This window comes from Phoxinus phoxinus (assembly GCF_949152265.1).
Source record: "Phoxinus phoxinus genome assembly, chromosome: 10".
Classification (NCBI taxonomy): domain Eukaryota; kingdom Metazoa; phylum Chordata; class Actinopteri; order Cypriniformes; family Leuciscidae; genus Phoxinus; species Phoxinus phoxinus.
Genome location: NC_136885.1, coordinates 33,281,650 through 33,300,213, shown reverse-complemented (window position 1 = coordinate 33,300,213; position 18,564 = coordinate 33,281,650). Strand labels below are relative to the sequence as shown.

At 38.5% G+C, this 18,564-nt stretch overlaps 1 protein-coding gene across 2 annotated transcripts in view; it reads left to right on the top strand.

Annotated features, from left to right (window-relative positions):
- Positions 1–18,564, top strand: part of myom3 (myomesin 3) — a 70,884-nt gene that overhangs the window by 21,540 nt on the left and 30,780 nt on the right. For both annotated transcript variants that reach the window (XM_079627066.1, XM_079627067.1), the window contains exons 8-15: positions 651–695; positions 3,673–3,819; positions 3,943–4,104; positions 7,564–7,705; positions 9,852–10,051; positions 10,130–10,183; positions 13,577–13,704; positions 16,817–17,000. In XM_079627066.1, the coding sequence (XP_079483192.1) occupies positions 651–695; positions 3,673–3,819; positions 3,943–4,104; positions 7,564–7,705; positions 9,852–10,051; positions 10,130–10,183; positions 13,577–13,704; positions 16,817–17,000 (1,062 nt within the window). The remainder of the gene's footprint in view (positions 1–650; positions 696–3,672; positions 3,820–3,942; positions 4,105–7,563; positions 7,706–9,851; positions 10,052–10,129; positions 10,184–13,576; positions 13,705–16,816; positions 17,001–18,564) is intronic.

The following is an 18,564-nucleotide window of genomic DNA, read 5'->3' as shown; positions in this document are numbered from 1 at the left end:
CATCATTCTATTTTTCGTATTTTCACTGGTCAATTTTGAGATTTTGGTCTATTTGTCTTCAATAACATGTCTTTTCTTTCAGACTTGTGGTGAAAAAAGGTCCAAAATACAAATTTAGGTCTTTATTTTACACTTTGTCTATTTGTCTATATTCTCAAACTTTCCAGTTATACACTTAGCAGTATTCTGAAGATATGTTCAGAGGGATTTGTTAATAAATCATTCCTGGCCTGATTTATGTGACCTTTTAATAAAAAAATTATGGTAAAAATCGATTTTTTTAGGGCTATGGACAGTATATTTTGATTTCCTAGAAAGCATATATCCTGAAATCCTTCTGAACATCTTTTTTCATCTTGTGTGTAATCAAAATGAAAAAATAATTTTGCACCTGGCTTTATCATATGTTCAGATCTATCTACCGAAAATATATAGAAAATGTTTTGCATATTTAATGAGATAATGCCTAATTTGCATAATTAAACATACAAATTTCAAATACTTGTAATACATTTTTTTATGAACTTGTGTAAGTAATCAACTGAGGAAGTTTCATGGTGATATCTATTATTTAAAAATGTTACCCTATTCACCTGTAGTGTCTCATCTTAATGAAAATATTTTTTAACAATGTATTCTTCCATTTGCAGCACACGAAGGAGCAGAAGCAAAACTGAAGCGCTTGTGGACTCCCAGTAAGTGCCTTTGCTCTTCATAATGCATAAAATGAGAGGCCTTTTGGAGTACGTTATCTAGTACTGATGTCAGGTTGGGTACTTTGAAGAAAGTCACACAGTTGTAAAACCACCAACATGTGAATCAAACATGATCTGCAGGAATTGGTGATTACAGTTTATGTGTTTCTATGTGGTAGACAAATGAGAGAACGTTTGAAAGACAAATAAGGAATAGTTCATCCCAACGAGCTTCATGAATATTATTCAAAAACGTTTTCCTCTGATGCAGTTGATTGACAGATAGAAATCTATTTTTCAACGTTAAGTTTTGTGTATTCATGTACACTGCTGTTTTATTGAATTGATCAAACGTGACAGTAAAGACATTTATAATATTACAAACGATTTCTATTTCAAATAAATGTTGTTCTTTTGAACTTTATATTTATCAAGAAATCCTGAAAAAATAATATCATGGTTTCCACAAAAATATGAAGCAGCACAAGTATCAATATTGATAATAATAATTTCTTAAGCAGCAAATCATCACATTATAATGTTTTCTAAAGGATCATGTGACACTGAAGACTTAAGAGTAATAATTCTGAAAATTCAGCTTTGATCACAGGAATAAATTACACTTTCAAACATATTCAAACATAAAACAATTATTTTAAAGTGTAATAATATTTCTCAATATTACAGTTTTTACTGTATTTTTGATCAAATAAATGCAGCCTTGGTGAGACAAAATCATTGAAAAATTATGCTTGAGAATTTTATATATTGTATATTGATATATTGAACCTAGCAACCACCCATAATACCCCAGCATTGTGGCATTGTGTTTTGCAAGCACACACACTTTGTGCAGCGAACATTTAGAGCAAAAACGACTCGATTACTCCCGTCCATCCAATATAGCAACAGCATTTTCAAACAAATCTGAATGCCCATTACGGCCCTTCTGCTGATATGAGAGAACATCACTATTCATTTGCAAGCGTCTGGAATTGTGTTGTCGAATTACAGCGGCACACATCACTTCCAATTCCATCTCGCTTCAATTCCTAGCTAAACAAATAGCGTGTCTTCTCAAACGTTGTCACATCGGCCCTCTGTGACGTCCCCAGCGCTGGGCTGTGGCATTTGTCTCATTACACTAATATTTGTCCTCGTCCTTGGGATGGTTTTCGGTGCTATTTGCCAGGAATGGAAACTCGAAGGAAAATTAAACAATTTTTCCAATAACGCTTCTGTGGTTTCTCCCGCTTGTACGACATATGCCTTAATTGAGTCCCTTCTTGCATTCATTCTCACCGCCTGCCAAAGGCAAGAAGAACACGAACAAAAGCTACTTACTGCCTGTCACTTCACAAATGTAATTAAAAGTGAGTGGATTGAAACATTAACGACTTGATTCCTGTAGAAACTACTCAAGCAAGACTTGAGTTTTCCTTCTGAGTGAAGGTGAAGTGAACATTGTGGACAAAGTCTAATTTCACTGTGTAAGTAGTTTTATATCAGAGAAATGTAATAGTGATTTTTACTGGAAATACCAACTCTATCGTATCGCTATCGCCAACGAATTCGTACGAGTGAGTACGAGGTGGCTTATTGACCCTTCGCTAAGCTCCGCCCTCCCTAGTTACTGTTGCTACGCCTGACAAGCTTTCGCGTCTGGCGACGTCACGTGTGTATGCACCGGTGTCTGACATTCCCAAGGAGATAATTAGCAATTTTTGGCGAACAGGTGAAATATCTGAGAGAGCGAGACAGAAGGGACTGCAGTATGCATTCGAGGGATATATCCACGACATAATATGCAACCGATTAGAGAATCATTTCATCAAAATTTAAGCTAAAGCCTATAGTCCCAGCGCAAGCAGCAGCGCCTCATACGCTGACCATTCAAATGGGAAACACACAAATTGAGGAACAGCTGTTCGTGCACAGCAGGGTAAGTGAAATGTGAAAATAAATTATAATCTAATAATTATAAATCAAACAGCTCATCCATAAATCGTGTTGAATAGGGAGAGCCGCGATCGGATTGGGGTAACGTTACTCAGGGGTCGTAGGCCGTCGTTTAACAAAATGCTGAAATATATTGTAAAGTATGTCAGTGAGCCTCCGTCTTGCCTTTAATCGTCTTATTTTACGTTCAAATATATGCATTATGAACAAAGAACCGTCATTATTTCCAAGCAATAGGTGTTTTTGTTAATCCTGTGGACATTTAGTTGTGAATAGGGCGTCCCACACGGCTTGATCCACGTTCAGCATTTCTCCCCTCGGCTTCTAGGTTTCGGGAAGGGAATTTTTTTTTAGGATACCGGGTATCAGATTTGCATAATCCATACGCACAACGCTTCGGCATGTTTCCCTCGCTCGAAAGCTTGCCAGACATCCCGCACCTAGTTACGGTTGCTAAGCCACGATTGGCCAGTGGCGGTTTTCGGGCGTGGCTTAGCGAATTCGTACGATTTATCTAAACCCCAGTGATGGGTAGGTTTAGGGGCGGGGTCAGGGGTAGGTCATTCATAAGAATTCGTACGAATTGGGTAACTCGTAAAATATGTACGATTTAGCAAACGAGTGCGGTTGTATGAATTCATATCTTCATAGCTCCCTAGTAAAATACGTACGAATTGCCGTGAGATCGGGTTGGAAATTCAAGGAAAAGAATTCAACTATGTATGTTAGTAATGCTAATGCACGATACTGCATTTCTCCGATAGCCGATTTTTCAGGATGATATCTGCCAATACCGATACTAATACCGATAGTTCGATTTTCTAATGCTGTAAATAGTGTTGTCAAAAGTAGTGACTTCGGTACTAAGTCGGTACTGAAATTTTAAAAATGTGACGATTCCAGCATTTCCCTCTAGCACTTTGAGCGCTGTTGAATGGATTCTTAAACGCCTCTGGTTGGCCATTGCGTTCACGCGCTCAACATACTTCCTCTTTTCCTGTTTTTTCTCGTCCTATAGTCCCAGTCCCAGTTCCAGAGCCGGATGCTCAGCTAGACTCAACCTTTCCTCCAACATTTGTGAAAGAGGGTGAAAGCTTGCTTCTGCAGTGCAGCTTCACCTCAGCTTTACTGCCGTTCCAACAAGACGTGACCTGGTACAGAGACGGTGAGACACTTGACGTGGTATTCCATATCTAATGCAAAGACGTTCAGGCATTTTAACCTGTTATCCAATGAACAATGTACTTTTAGCAGATGCTTTTACTCAAAGTGATTCCTGTGTGATCAGGGGTGGTCGTGCGTGAGTCGAGTCGTGTGGAGCTTCAGACGGGCCTGCGATCGGCCAGCCTCAGCCTGAAGCGTGTGCACAAGGAACACGAGGGCCTGTACACCGTCCGCCTGCGCACCTGGGACGGGTCCGTCGAGCACAGCGCCTTCGTCTATGTCAAAGGTCAGATCCTGCAAATCATTTGAATGTTGATTTTAAAAGTAAAAAGCTGGTAAAAAACGGTATCCGTCACCTTAAAGCGTATTGCGATTTTTACTTCATAACTAGTGTTACAATCAAGTATTGGACAAGTTCGAGATCTCGGATCGAACATCCACGCGATCTTATTCCTAAAATTCCTTGACAGTGACTTGACGCTTCAAATAACGATTGTATTATTACATCGTTACTGATTCATCCAGAAATTAAACAAGTGAAGTCTTTATGAATGAGTCATTAAATCATTAAAGGACAAGTTCGGTATTTTACACTTAAAGCCCTGTTTACAGACCGTATCTGATGAAATAGAACGGTTAAGATTAAAATTTGGACACATGCTGCTGTCGCGAGAATTTTAGGTTTATTTAGCTTTTGTGGACCTATTTTGCCAAACGTGTCACACCCGTGATTCTTCCGTTGAGAGCTTGAATAATAGACACTCCAGCGGCGGAGTAATACCGCACCTCACACAGCACATTCAATACAAGTCATGGAGTTGGACAAAAACTACGATAAAACCTGTTGGAAAGCATCTTTTTCAGCGATTTTTTTTGGAACCGTATCAGTGAACACCCCTGACCACTCGGTGAGTTTCACGTCTTTGTAAACGAAAGTTTAATGTGTTTTAGGAAGGAATCTTCCAGTGGCCATAGACAACCATTGTGGGGGTGTGGGGGGAAAGCGATATAAACCTAAAATACTCGCGACAGCAGCATCTGTCCAAAGTTTAATCTTAACCGTTCTATTTCATCAGATACGGTCTGTAAACAGGGCTTTAAGTGTAAAATACCGAACTTGTCCTTTAAGTCAAGAGAATCGTTCAAAAACACTGATTCATCCAGTAATGAAACAAGTGAAGTCTTTAGGAGTGAGTCAATGAATCATTCATATAAGAGAATCGTTCAAAAACGCTGATTCATCCAGAAATTAAACAAGTGAAGTCTTTATGAATGAGTCATTAAATCATTCATTCAAGAGAATCGTTCAAAAACGCTGATTCATCCAGTAATGAAACAAGTGAAGTCTGTATGAGTGAGTCAATGAATCATTCATTCAAGAGAATCGTTCAAAAACGCTGATTCATCCAGTAATGAAACAAGTGAAGTCTTTATGAATGAGTCAATGAATCATTCATTCAAGAGAATCGTTCAAAAACACTGATTCATCCAGTAATGAAACAAGTGAAGTCTTTATGAGTGAGTCAATGAATCATTCATTCAAGAGAATCGTTCAAAAACGCTGATTCATCCAGTAATGAAACAAGTGAAGTCTTTATGAGTGAGTCAATGAATCATTCATTCAAGAGAATCATTCAAAAACACTGATTCATCCAGTAATAAAACAAGTGAAGTCATTATAAGTGAGTCAATGAATCATTCATTCAAGAGAATCATTCAAAAATGCTGATTCAATGCAAGCCATAACACTGGGTGAGTCATTGAATCATTCATTAATTAAAAAAAAAAAGTATTCTATTAACATTTAATAAAATAAAATAAATTGCAGCAATTAATATTTAAACAGAACCTCTAGTAATGTACATACTATTTTATTTAGTAGAATCTGAGAATCGAGATCTTTATTTGAAACCAAAAAAATCGTGATTCACAATTTATCCAGAATCGTGCAGCTATTGCTCGACTGTGTGTTTTTTTTTTTAGGGTGTCATCTCTCCAGATTATCTGTGATTACAATTTCTTAGTGTGTTAAAATTGCCTCCTGTCGAAATGTAAAACTTTACCTCATCAGAGACATAATTCTCGTGAATCCATGATGTTCTTTCCAGATCAGAGTTCCCCTGTCAGCGTAAGTCCTTTAAAGCAAGAAGAAGACGGGAATTGAATTTCCTGTCTCATTACAGAAAGTGGGCCGCTCCGTAAGCCTGCAGTGTAGTAATTAGAAAGCGAGCTTCACTCCACATCCTCGCTTAATCTCAGAGGAAAAATTTGCATTACAAATCTGCCAGGTAACAGGAAGGAGCCGGAGGTTACTGTTATGAGTCTGTTTCATCCTTGTTTGTGGCGATTAAACAAATAAGAGCGAGAGAAACCCTGCAGCCGTCCTCTTCTAAGAAACTTACTGAAGTAAATTTAACTTAATTCAAAGCATTATAAGACATGAACCAAGCCAAGCAGCTACAAGGTGAATCATAACATTGCAAACTTTGAGTTGAAGCAAAAAAGTATTTGAAAATCAGACAAAATTACAAAAGTACAAGACTGTGAACTTAACTTCTATAATGAGGGAAAGAACTACAATCCCATGAAGCATTGCGAACAGCATCGAATTAAAAATGATCGATAAATAATACTACACATTTTAAATTTATTGCAAAATATGCATATATATTGAAATATTCAATTATTGTGAGAGCTTAGAGAGACTGACTCAATTACGTCATTCGCAATGCTTCACGGAGGTGCGCGGAGCTAAAGAGCTATTTTTGGAGCGCTTTGCTTGTTTCAACTCTCTGATTGGTGGAATTTTCAGTACAGCATCATGGGTAATGTAGTTTTTTTCACCACAAATTCCTCTGTTTCTAAAACCTTGTAGCTCACAGTAAGGCTGTCTTAAAGATTTTTAAGTTATCGTTAATTTTTTTTAACTTTTTTAGGAGTTTTTACTTCTGGAACCCGTTGCGATCGATAGCTCAGGGACTTCCCAAATTGTTTTATAAAAAAATATATATATATATACATAAAATACAAAAGTTTTGTGATAAAAAAATGAAATTAAATAAAAATAGACACAATTTTTTTTTTTTTACTTTATTTTTTAAAGGTTTTACATTTTTCACATTTGAAAAATAGACACTAATGACAGTTTTATTATTGGTAACTAAAACTATATATATAAAAAAAAAGGTCATTGAATAAGTGTGTGTGTGTGTGTGTGTGTGTGTGTGTGTGTGTGTGTGTGTGTGTGTGTGTGTGTGTGTGTGTGTGTGTGTGTGTGTGTGTGTGTGTGTGTGTGTGTGTGTGTGTGTGTGTGTGTGTGTGTGTGTGTGTGTGTGTGTGTGTGTGTGTGTGTGTGTGTGTGTGTGTGTGTGTGTGTGTGTGTGTGTGTGTGTGTGTGTGTGTGTGTGGTTGGTTGTGTGTGGTTGTGTGTGTGTGGTTGTGTGTGTGTGGGTGTGTGTGTGTGTGTGCATATACTGTATATATACACACAAATATATTCACAAACTTTTATGTTAGATTAAATTAATCGTGATGAATCCAAAATAACACTGATGCATTGATGCATTAATCTTGGAAGAGTTTGATGAGTTCGTACTGAGATCTCAGACTTTTGGTAGCAAACTTTGGTATCTTGACTAATCCGAGTTCAGTTTGAGACATTGTTTGTCTTATCTCAAGCTTAATGCACTCTAGGAGAAGTTATTGAACTGATGTAATGTATGATTCCTCCTCTCTGTGTGTGTAGACGGATCCGCAGTTGTGGTCGGCGCTCCAGGTTCTCCTCTACAGCTGGAGAGCTCTGATGTGAACCGAGATTATGTCTTCCTCTCGTGGATGCCTCCCAGTGCAGACGGAGCTGCTGCGGTTCAGGGTTACTTCATAGAGAGGTGAAACATGATCCATGATCTTCTTCTGACGGTTGCTCGTCTTCAGGGAGATCAGAGCAGCTTCTGGCTGTTTCTTTAGGGATAAAACTTGAAATAGGAGAGAGTACAAATGCCTAACTTTCCTGTCTCCTAGCAACATGCTGCTTTACTCTAAAATGTTCTGCTGGTTTTTGTTTAGTTGTTACAGATAATTATATGTTAAAGGGTGTTCTGAGTGGTTGCTAGGGTGTTATTAGGGGGATGCAAAGTTCTTAGTGTTTTATAACACACTTCTAAATACTGTTACTAGGGTGTTCTGAGTGGTTACTATGGTGTTGTTAGGGTATGCAAAGTTCTGTGTGGTTTTAATGCATTGCTATTCTGTTACTAGTTCTGAGTGGTTACTAGGGTGTTGCTATGGGATTGCAAAATTCTAATTGTTTTTTATGCAGTGCTGTTGCTAGGGTGTTCTGAGTGGTTGCTACGGGGATGCAAAGTTCTTGATATTTTTAAGAATTGCTGTTGCTAAGGGTTTCTGAGTGGTTGCTAAGACGGTGCAAATTCTGAGTTATTTTTAATGCATTTCTATCCTGTTTCTAGGGTGTTCCAGGGTGTTGCTAGGTGGATGCAAAGTGGTTTTTAATGCATTGATTTGCTGTTGCTAGGGGGTTCTGACTGGTTACTAGGGCATTGCTGGGGGACTAGTTTTTTTATGTATTGCTGTTGCAAGGGAGTTCTGAGAGATTGCTAGGGGGATGGAAAGTTATTTTAATGCATTGATATTCTGTTGCTAGGGTGTTCTAAGTGGTTGCTAGTGTGTTGCTAGGGGGATGCAACATTCTAAGTGACTTTAGAGCATTGCTATTCTGTTACTAAAGCCCAATATATACTTCTGCGGCAAACTCCTGTCGTACCTACGTTGTAGGCTGTGTGTAGCACACGTACCCTGACGTGCACCTCTCTAAAAATGTAACAACGTGTCAATTCTACGCGGACCCCAAGCACTGTGATTGGTCAGCTAGAACCCCTCCCTCGGGTTTTACATGCTCTCTCTGCATGTGTAATTGCACGTCAACGCGGACAACAACGCAGAAGTATAAATGAAAACCGAGGCCTGACGCAGGAGGCCCAACGCAGGAGTATAAATCAGCCTTAAAGGGACAGTTCACCCAAAAATGAAAACTCTGTCAGTAATTACTCTCCCTCATGTTGTTCCAACCCCGTAAGACTTTCGTTCATCTTCAGAAACACAAATTAAGATATTTTTGATGAAATCTGAGAGCTGTCTCACTCCTCCATAGGCTTCTATTGTAATTGAAACTTGCCGGCCCAGAAAGTTATTAAAGACATCGTTAAAATAGTCCAAGTGACTACAGTGGCTCAACCTTAAGTTTATCAAACGACGAGAATACTTTTTGTGCGCAAAAAACAAACAAAAATAAAGATTTTATTTCACAATTCATTATCTTCACCGTGGGCCTGAGTGTGTTCATGTAGTATATCTGCGCAGCGCGTCTGTGTTGTACGTCACACGTATCACACACATGACCAGCGTCGGCCAATAGTGAGCCTACGTGGTGACGTGCAACACAGACGCGCTGCGCAGATATACTACGTGATACGTTATTTTAGTTTTTTTTTGCGTTTCAATCCCTTAAGAAGCCTATGGAGGAGTGAGACAACTCTCAGATTTCATCAAAAATATCTTAATTTGTGTTCCGAAGATGAACGAAAGTCTTACGGGGTTGGAACAACATGAGGGAGAGTAATTACTGACAGAGTTTTAATTTTTTGGGTGAACTATCCCTTTAAGCTATATGTTCTCTGACTGGTTGTGGTGAGGGTGTTGCTAGGGGATTGAAAAGTTGTGAGTGTTTTTTATGCATTGCTGTTGCTAGGGTGTTCTGAGTGCTTGCTAGATGGATGCAAAGTTCTGAGTGGTTTTAATGCTGTTGCTAGGGTGTTCTGTGTGGTTGCAAGGGTGTTGCTACGTGGATACTAAGGTGTTCTGTGGCTCTAAGGTTTTCATGGGTTGTTCCTATGGCGTTGCTAAATGATTGCTAAGGTGTTCTGATTGATTTCCATGGCAACAGCCACTACTTATAAAGCTGCAAAGTTCATAAATTAATATTTTGACATGCTCACATCCACATTTTTTTTCATGCAGGTGTGACATCGGTGTTGGGAAGTGGGAGCGCTGTAATGACGTCATCCAGAGGGTGTGTCAGTATCCCGTAATGGGACTGAAGGAAAACACAATGTACCAGTTCCGAGTGTGCGCAGTCAACCAGTCGGGAGTGGGACGCCCGTCGAAACCCACTGACCCCATCATGACCTCTGACCCCCTGGAGCCCAGCAGGACTATGGGTAAGAGCATCTAAACGAAGCCTGCGGATCATGTGTTTACTTTATCTCTGATCTCCTCCTCATCTCTCTCTTCTTCAGTGGTGAAGGTGGAGCGCGGGAGAGAGATTGTGATCACTAAGGACCAGCTGGAGGGTGAGTAGATCACAACGCTCATGATTTCAACCGATGCAGTCGCTTAAAGAGATAACAAGAACAACTTCTACACTCACAGCAGGAGAAAACTCAGATTTACTGTACAGGGATCCTGAGATCGCCGTTATCATGTGTCGTTTCATTGCATCAGGTCGTAGGGTTGACACTTCTGGGGCATATTTCATAGCCTGACTACGTCAGACTTCCTACTTCCGCTAATTTCATTTCGCTCCTGTAGTTAGTCTGAAATAGCAGCCTATCTTACAGTTTTCCACCGGCCTTCGGACGGCCGGGCCAATCAACGAACAGAGGGCGGGCTGAGGCCGTGACGTAGACGCTAAGCGCCGAGTTTTACATTGTAGGTTAGAGAAATCGAAAACCGAAACGAGACACGGGATGCAATTCGCTCTGTTATGGAGAACCAGTGCCGCCGCTCCCACCACGCGCTGTGCGTAGGGCACCAAGAGCTGAGGGGGCACCAAAAAAATAGCGTTCCGGGAGTCTCCCGCATATTGAGAGCGGCTCTCTGATGCCCGCGAATTAGTTAAAATCTCTGTAATCTAGAGCGATCGCGCCCGCGAGACAGAGACTGTGCTCCAAACCGCGTAGCGCGTGCACGGCAGAGAGGGAGAGAGAGCAAGAGACCGCGCGCGTGCCTCATGAAGCTTCTCGGGGTAGAGGGCATCATAAAGGAATTATGCTTAGGGCACCAAAATGGCTAGCAGCGGCACTGGCTGTGTTTAAAAGATCTAATCCTAAATTTGAGAGTTGGCTACAAATATTTTCTTGTTTCACTCTGTCAAAAATAAGTTTAGAGGCCGTGATTGTACCGTGGATGCGTAGATTAACGACGCATAATCTGCAAAAGTCGTTTACAGCCATGTTCACTCCGGTATTTCGCTCGCATCATCATGTGTTTACAGTGGAAGTTCGATCATAGATTTGAGTTCGATGCATGATGTCTGTGGTTCGATGCGGCTGTACAGGCGCATAACATACGTCCTAACTAAACTTATCTGATTGGCTTACGGGTAACCAATGATTTTAAACTTCAGACAAGCGCCCCCTAGCGAGAGAGAAAACACTTCTCTATTATGCCATTCCAGACTCTGTCTACAAAGCAAAGTGAAGCAGCAGAGTCTGGTATTACCAGGCTACATATTTCATGCTAAAATCAAAAGAAAAAAGGTTACTTTATTTTAAGGTGGCATAGTCACATTGTACTTACTTAAATAGGTACTGAGTAATGTTAATTAACTATGTACTATAGAACATACTATAGTTGTACATAGAGTTATTTTATAGTCATAACTATATTATTGTTTAGGGTTAGTTTAGGGTTAGTTACTTGTTATTATGCTAAATTTACTGTTATTACTATAGTAAGTACATGTAGTAATGTGTAACTACATCACCTTAAAATAAAGTGTTACATGAAAATATTTTGTGAAAATGTGTGTATATTCGAATATTGAATATTTGAATAATGTACATTGTTTATGACAATTGAACTAAATATCATGAATGTATTTCAAAAGTAATAATAAATACTTGACAAGTTCAGTATATATATATATATATATATATATATATATATATGTAACATGGCAGTATTTAAATAACACAAATAAATATATTACAGTTTTGAGAATCTAAGATTCACCATTAAGAAGAGTGAGAATAAAAAATAAAAAAATGTCATTATAATTTTAGGATACTGGTGCTATTATAGCATCATTGATGTGCCGCTATAGCTGTACTATTAATATTTTTAAAAAATATAGCATTTATGTATATTTTCATTTTAGTTTAGTAATTTAATATTGTTTTATGACTATAATTTTTATTTCAGTTTTAGTTATTTTAGTACTTCAAGTTAAACTAAACAAAAATGTTAAAAGTTGAATTTTTTTTTTTGAAAAAATAAGTTTATTTTTAAATATACATTTTATTTCAGTTAAAATTTTAATTATGTCAAATAACAAAGAGGTTATGGTTTTGGTTTTAGATTTAGCCAACGATAATAACCCTGCAGGATCCACTCAGGGAAGATATGGCCTGGACATGATCTTGACAGGATTCGTGAGATTCACCCTTTTAAACTATTGATTTGTTGCTCCCGCTGTCTCTTTTGAGACGTATTTCTTTTTCATGAATTAACTGTCCTAAAAATGTATAGCTCAGACAGTTATGATGATGAATTTGCTCTGTTTCAGAGGGCAGAGCTGATATAAAGCATTCACAGGTGGTCTGCGCTCCCCGGTATGGCAATACCCATAAAGACCTGGGCAGTTTTATAAGCATTCAGCATTAAAACGATGATGATATGTCTCTGAAGCTGAGCTGCTAACTGCCATGGCAACACCAGGGACTCATGGCCATTATGATGTGCCGTTAAGAGCCCATATGAACCTGTTCTTTTGAAAGAATTAGTGGTTTTACTGAGCACTGCAGTGTGTGTGTGTGTGTGTGTGTGTGTGTGTTTGTTTGTGTGTGAGTGTTGTGTATGTGTTGTGTGTGAGTGTTGTGTATGTGAGTGTGTTGTGTGTGTGTGTGTGTGTGTGTGTGTGTGTGTTTCTGTGTGTGTGTCTCTGTGCGTGTGTGTGTGTGTGTATGAGTAGTGCGTGTGTGTTTCTTCGTGTGTGTGTGTATGAGTGTCGTGTGTGTATGAGTGTCGTGTATGTGTTGTGTGTGTACGCGCGTTTCTTTGTGTGTGTGTGTGCTCGCGTTTCTTTGTGTGTGTGTGGTGTGGTGTGTATGAGTGGTGTGCGTGTGTTTCTTCGTGTGTGTGTGTGCGTCCGTGTGCCCGTGTGTTTCTCTTTGTGTGTGTGTGTGTGTGTGTGTGTGTGTTTCTGTGTGTGTGTGTGTGTGTGTATGAGTGTCGTGTATGTGTTGTGTGTGTACGCGCGTTTCTTTGTGTGTGTGGTGTGTCTGAGTGGTGTGCGTGTGTTTCTTCGTGTGTGTTTGTGTTTGTGTGTGTGTGTGTGCGTCCGTGTGCCCGTGTGTTTCTCTTTGTGTGTTTCTCTTTGTGTGTGTGTGTGTGTGTGTGTGTGTGTGTGTGTGTGTGTGTGTGTGTGTGTGTGTGTGTGTGTGTGTGTGTGTGTTTGAGTGTTTTGTTTTGTTTTTTTTGTTTTTTTTCGTGCGTGCGACATTAAGATAAAAGGAATATTGCCATTTTTTCTTTCACTAAATGCTGAGAAAAATATATATATTATATGTCCTTAAACAGACATTGTGTTGCTATTACACGTTTCAAAGTGTTGTTCTAACCAATATTTATATTTAGTGAAAAACAGAGGTATCGTTATATTGCCGTGACCCGTTCTCCACCAGGCCCTCGCTCTCCTGCTCCCGTTGCCAGTGCTCTCAGTGTTTCTCCTCTGCCTCCTGCAGGTCGACTCCGAGTGCCGTTCCCCCCCACTGATGTGCGAGTGTGTGAGCTGAGCGACACCTACGCTGTGCTGATCTGGACTGAACCGGATCCGCGGGGCAGAGAGTCCCTCACCTACGCCGTGGAGCGGGTGAGAGTCGACCTTCGTCCCACACACTGCTCGCAGCTCGGCTCATTAAGACTGGCCCTGCGGGGGTCCTGCGCTTCTGCGTTTGTAGTTTTATCCTCAACCGCAGGCCTTAAAGTTGCGTTGGCTTTACACACTGAGCCAAATTAACACTGCACTTTGACTAGTCGGATAATTAGAGACAGTGAATGCTGGGTGGCAGCAGGTGCAAAGCGAACGCTTCATTAAACTATAGAGATCTTGCCGCTGCTCATCCGTGTTATGTGACGGTTGCATAATGTGTTTCCTCTTGACCTCAAAGCACTTGCTTGCTGATTTTGCTTCGGTCTGAATATGTGACTTTGAGTCAGCCGAACTGATAGATTCATTGCAGTTCATGCACAAAACTTTCGGGTGCTCAATTTAAAAACTGACCCAAGTAGTCCTGATTTCTAAGATGCTATGGATAAAAGTGACTGCTTAAAGCTACAATATGTAAAAAAAAATTGCCGCTAGGGGTCGCTAACCTCTTACAATAACTAAGACGTAGGTTGATGACGCAGTGACGAGCTGAATAATGGGACTTGCTGTCAAGCTGATGGATCTAATAGTGTTAATGGATGAGTGAAAACATTCATGTTTTTTAACATTACAGTGGTATGAAGCAGGTCGCGATTGCTAATAATAGACAGATATCACAAGCGAGTCCCGCGGATATAAAGGAAAAAGGATTCATTCTACCGAACTACCCGCAACTGCTGAATTACTACTCGCACAAGTCAGTTTATTTGACGAATTAAACTTGTGAGGTAAGGCAGCGCTGTTTTACTCGCTCTAACATTACACTATCACACTAAACATCATGTGTTGAAAGTTATAATGTTATTCTATGTGTTAGTTCGTTTGCTATATGAAACTAGCAGCTTACTAGCTAGATCAACATTAGAATAACATACAGATCATATTCTAACATTTCATCATGTTGAGCTATATATATACCATTGATTTGTTTAATGTACATTTGCTCACCTGTCTAATAAAGTATGTGCAAGAGCTGTGTCGCTGTCAAGTCGTGACTCGTGAAGCTCTGTCAAGTCCAAGTTTGTCACGGACGTGGAGCTCTCGGCATCTCGAAAACACCACGCCGATATTGAGCCTCATTTGAGTTCTCTTTTTGTCCCAAAGTCTGCTTGCCATGGTCCATAATGTTTGAACGGAATAAGAACAGTGTGCCGCTAAACGTTATGGACTACACAGTTGTCCACGTCTGTCGCCATGGTTACATCTTGGCTATGGCAGTGCGAGCAGAAACCGAGGATAACGCGGTTATTGCGTCATTGACAGGCAACATTTTTTCCCGGGACGGGCCATTATTTAAAATTGGAATTTCTCTGAAATAAAAAATCTTTGGAGACTTTTGGGATATTGTAAGTACACAACTGCAGGAAATATATCACACTGTGCAAGTGATTTTTGGATATTTTATTAGAAAATTCTTACATATTGTACCTTTAATGAATAAAGGTAAATGTTAATTTTATACTTCATGCGCTTTAGTTATCTGGAAGTAGTGCTGAAAGATATACTTATAATTAGTTATATTTATTATTATTATTATATAGTATATTTGATTGTGCTAAATTGAACTATTGCAAGTATACTTCAGGTACACTTTAGATATCTTGCATTTAAAGACTGATATTATACAGTGATATTAAAACACATTTTAGGCTTAATATGAAGAAAAGTGAATTTTGTGCAAATAAAGTTTAATTATAAAATTATATTAGTGAGTCTCAAGCAATATGTCAGTAAATATGTTTGTACGGTAGTATACTCAGTATAAAAGAAATGTATTTTAAAAACATTTTTATAGGGTTTTTTTCACTAGGGTTGTTTTTTATATATATATTTCTTTTTAGCTGTAATTTATTTTAACATCAACATCTTTATTTTTCCAGTTTGAGGTTTTCATCTAATACTTTATTTTACGTCAGCTTTATTTCAATTGCTGAAAGTTATTTTGTAATATTTTTTCGTTTTTGGTTTTAGTTAACAATAATAACACTGGATGGGTTCAGTATATGAAAACATATTCTAATAATTGTTCTATTATTGTTATTTTGCAAATAATAGTTGCATTGCATCACTAGCTCTGAGTGTGTCCATGGCGTATATCTGACTGTGTTTGTGCAAATCCAGTAACTCCAGCATGTATTAAATTAGCTTGGTAGAAAGTTCATGTTGCGGATAAAATGACCCAACAGGCGTTTTTCAAGTTGAGCTTCTCAGTTTCACATGTTCAAGGCCTTCAGCACTATAAAAGGTCAGGATCCTTCTGGCTTTTTGAGGGCAGTTTTAAAGTTTCACATCATCTCTTCATGACTCACAGTGTAAAAGTGCTCGCAGTAATCCGTTCTCAGAGCAGAATCGTCCAATATAAGCCAGAAGAAAGAGCTCCAGCCGCTTTCGACTCTGTAATGAGCGGGAGAAAGCGCACACTGCCACAGGACATGGACTTTATTGGACTTTTTATAAGAAGCACCATAATAAAACTGTCTAGTTCATCGGGATCACCTAAAAATCGTAGGGGCAGAAATACATATAAATGAAAAAGATTTAAATGTCCCTTTACCACTGTGCATGTTTTATTAAGAGAATATTGCAATAGTTTATCATCATGGAGACTTCCTACTTAATGCAATTGTAATTTATAGTTAAAAATTTTATTATATAGATATATATATACACACACACACACACACACACAGAGAACAGAAATTAGTTTGATTCCCAGGGAAAACAAATACTTGCTAAACGTTTCCCTTGAATGTACTGTCGCTTTGGATAAATTATAAATCATAACAAACAAATAAAGATGCATCGTTTTATTAAAGAGAAAATTGCAATACTTTATTTTCACATACTTCCTACTTTATGCAAGTGTAATTTAGAGTAAAATAATACATATATATATATGTATATATATAAAAATATATACAGAACAGAAATTAGAAAGAAATGGGTTTGATTCTCAGGGAAAACACAAACTTGCAAAATGTTGAATTTACTGTCACTTTGGATAAATGATAAATTTACGTACAGGTAAGTATGCATTGACTGTTGGTTATTTCAGTCCATCACAGGGAAGGAGAGCTGGCACCTGGCTAGTATGGATATGACGGTGCTGTCGACTAGATTTGCTGCATTTGACCAGCAGAAGGGCAAGTCGTACTCTTACCGTGTTCGTTCTGTCAACAAGTACGGTATCAGCGAGCCGTCTCTTCCCAGCGGACCCGTCTCACTGGGACAACCACCAGGTGACCATTTCCTTGAAGGAATCGTGCACATAAAACACAAACTAGTCATTATTTACTCACACTAAACAATCTCACTGATGCTTAGAATGAAACAGTCCAAATTATAGAAAACAATAAGAAGCATGCCTTAAAATAGATTTAAATGGACTATATCCTTGTAAAAAAAAAAAGCTAACTTAAGAGTACTTGTTACTGAAATAATATACTTTAAAATAATTTATATTTTTCAGACACTTAACTGCATGTTATTTAAAATTAAATTCAAATGTATTATAGTTTAAATGTATATTGAATGCAGTTATTTAAACTTGAGAGTGCTTTATAACCCACTTAAGCATGATTTAAGTACATATTTATTTGTAATGTCATAATTACTTCTATTGTCTGGGAAATATGGTTATATAAATAAAACGGATAATATGGAAATATAAGTGTACATTAGTATGTACTGACAAACATTTATGGTAAAATAAAATGTACTTTAATATAATTTCTATTAAAACTTGTATGCCATGCTTTAAATATATTAATAATAGTGCTGTTAAATTGATTAATTGCGATTAATCACATCTAAAATAAAAGTTTGTGCGTGCGTGCGTGCGTGTATATCTACATGTATATATATTATATACATTTACAAACGTAGATGTGATTAATTTTACATCAAGATGTGTGTTTCTTTAAAGCATGACAAAATAAGGTTTCATTTGTACTTTTGGTTTTGACATTATTACAAAGAGCACTTTTTAAAACATAGTCATGAAAGTGTACTCTCTTTAAGTGACTTTTACACTTTTAGTTCATTAATATATATTATATTATCTGCAAGTACAGTTTTTAAGATTAGAAGTGCACATTGAATACAATTAAAAGGACAGTTCACCCACAGATGAAAATCATTTACTCACCCTCAAGTCGTTCCAACCCGATCTCACGACGATTCGTACGAATTAGTACGATTTTAGCTAAATCGTAAATATTTTACGAGTTTCCAAATTGGTATGAATTCGTATATGAATGACCGACCTCTGACCCCGCCCCTAAACCTAACCGTCACTGGGGTTTAGACAAATCGTATGAATTCGTACGAATCAGTCACGTTTTACTCACTTGTACAAATTGGTCTTGAGATGGTATCCTGGTCCTACCAGACTCTCATACATTTCATTTGTACAGAGAGTCTGGTCTCTCTCCATTGACAAGCATTAACTTCCTTGAAGGCGGATCCTCTATTAAAGTTTAAAACTATTGGATCTGCCCGGAGCCACTCTGGATCTGCCATAACCAATCGCTAACGTTTGGTCGTGACGTATCACGACTCAAACTAGCGCACGACCTCAACGTCATCGTTCTCAGACACTCCCTCTGTTCGCTGATTGGACCGGTAAAAAATTGATCAGAGAAAACCCACGAATACACCGCAAACCCAGACGAAGTACTGAAGGAAAATGAAAATTGAGCGGAAGTACGTAGGATTGCGGAGCCAGGCTAGTGAGATAGCGCTGGTTGTTCCAAACCTGTATGAGTTTCTTTAATCTGCTGAACACAAAAGAAGATATTTTAA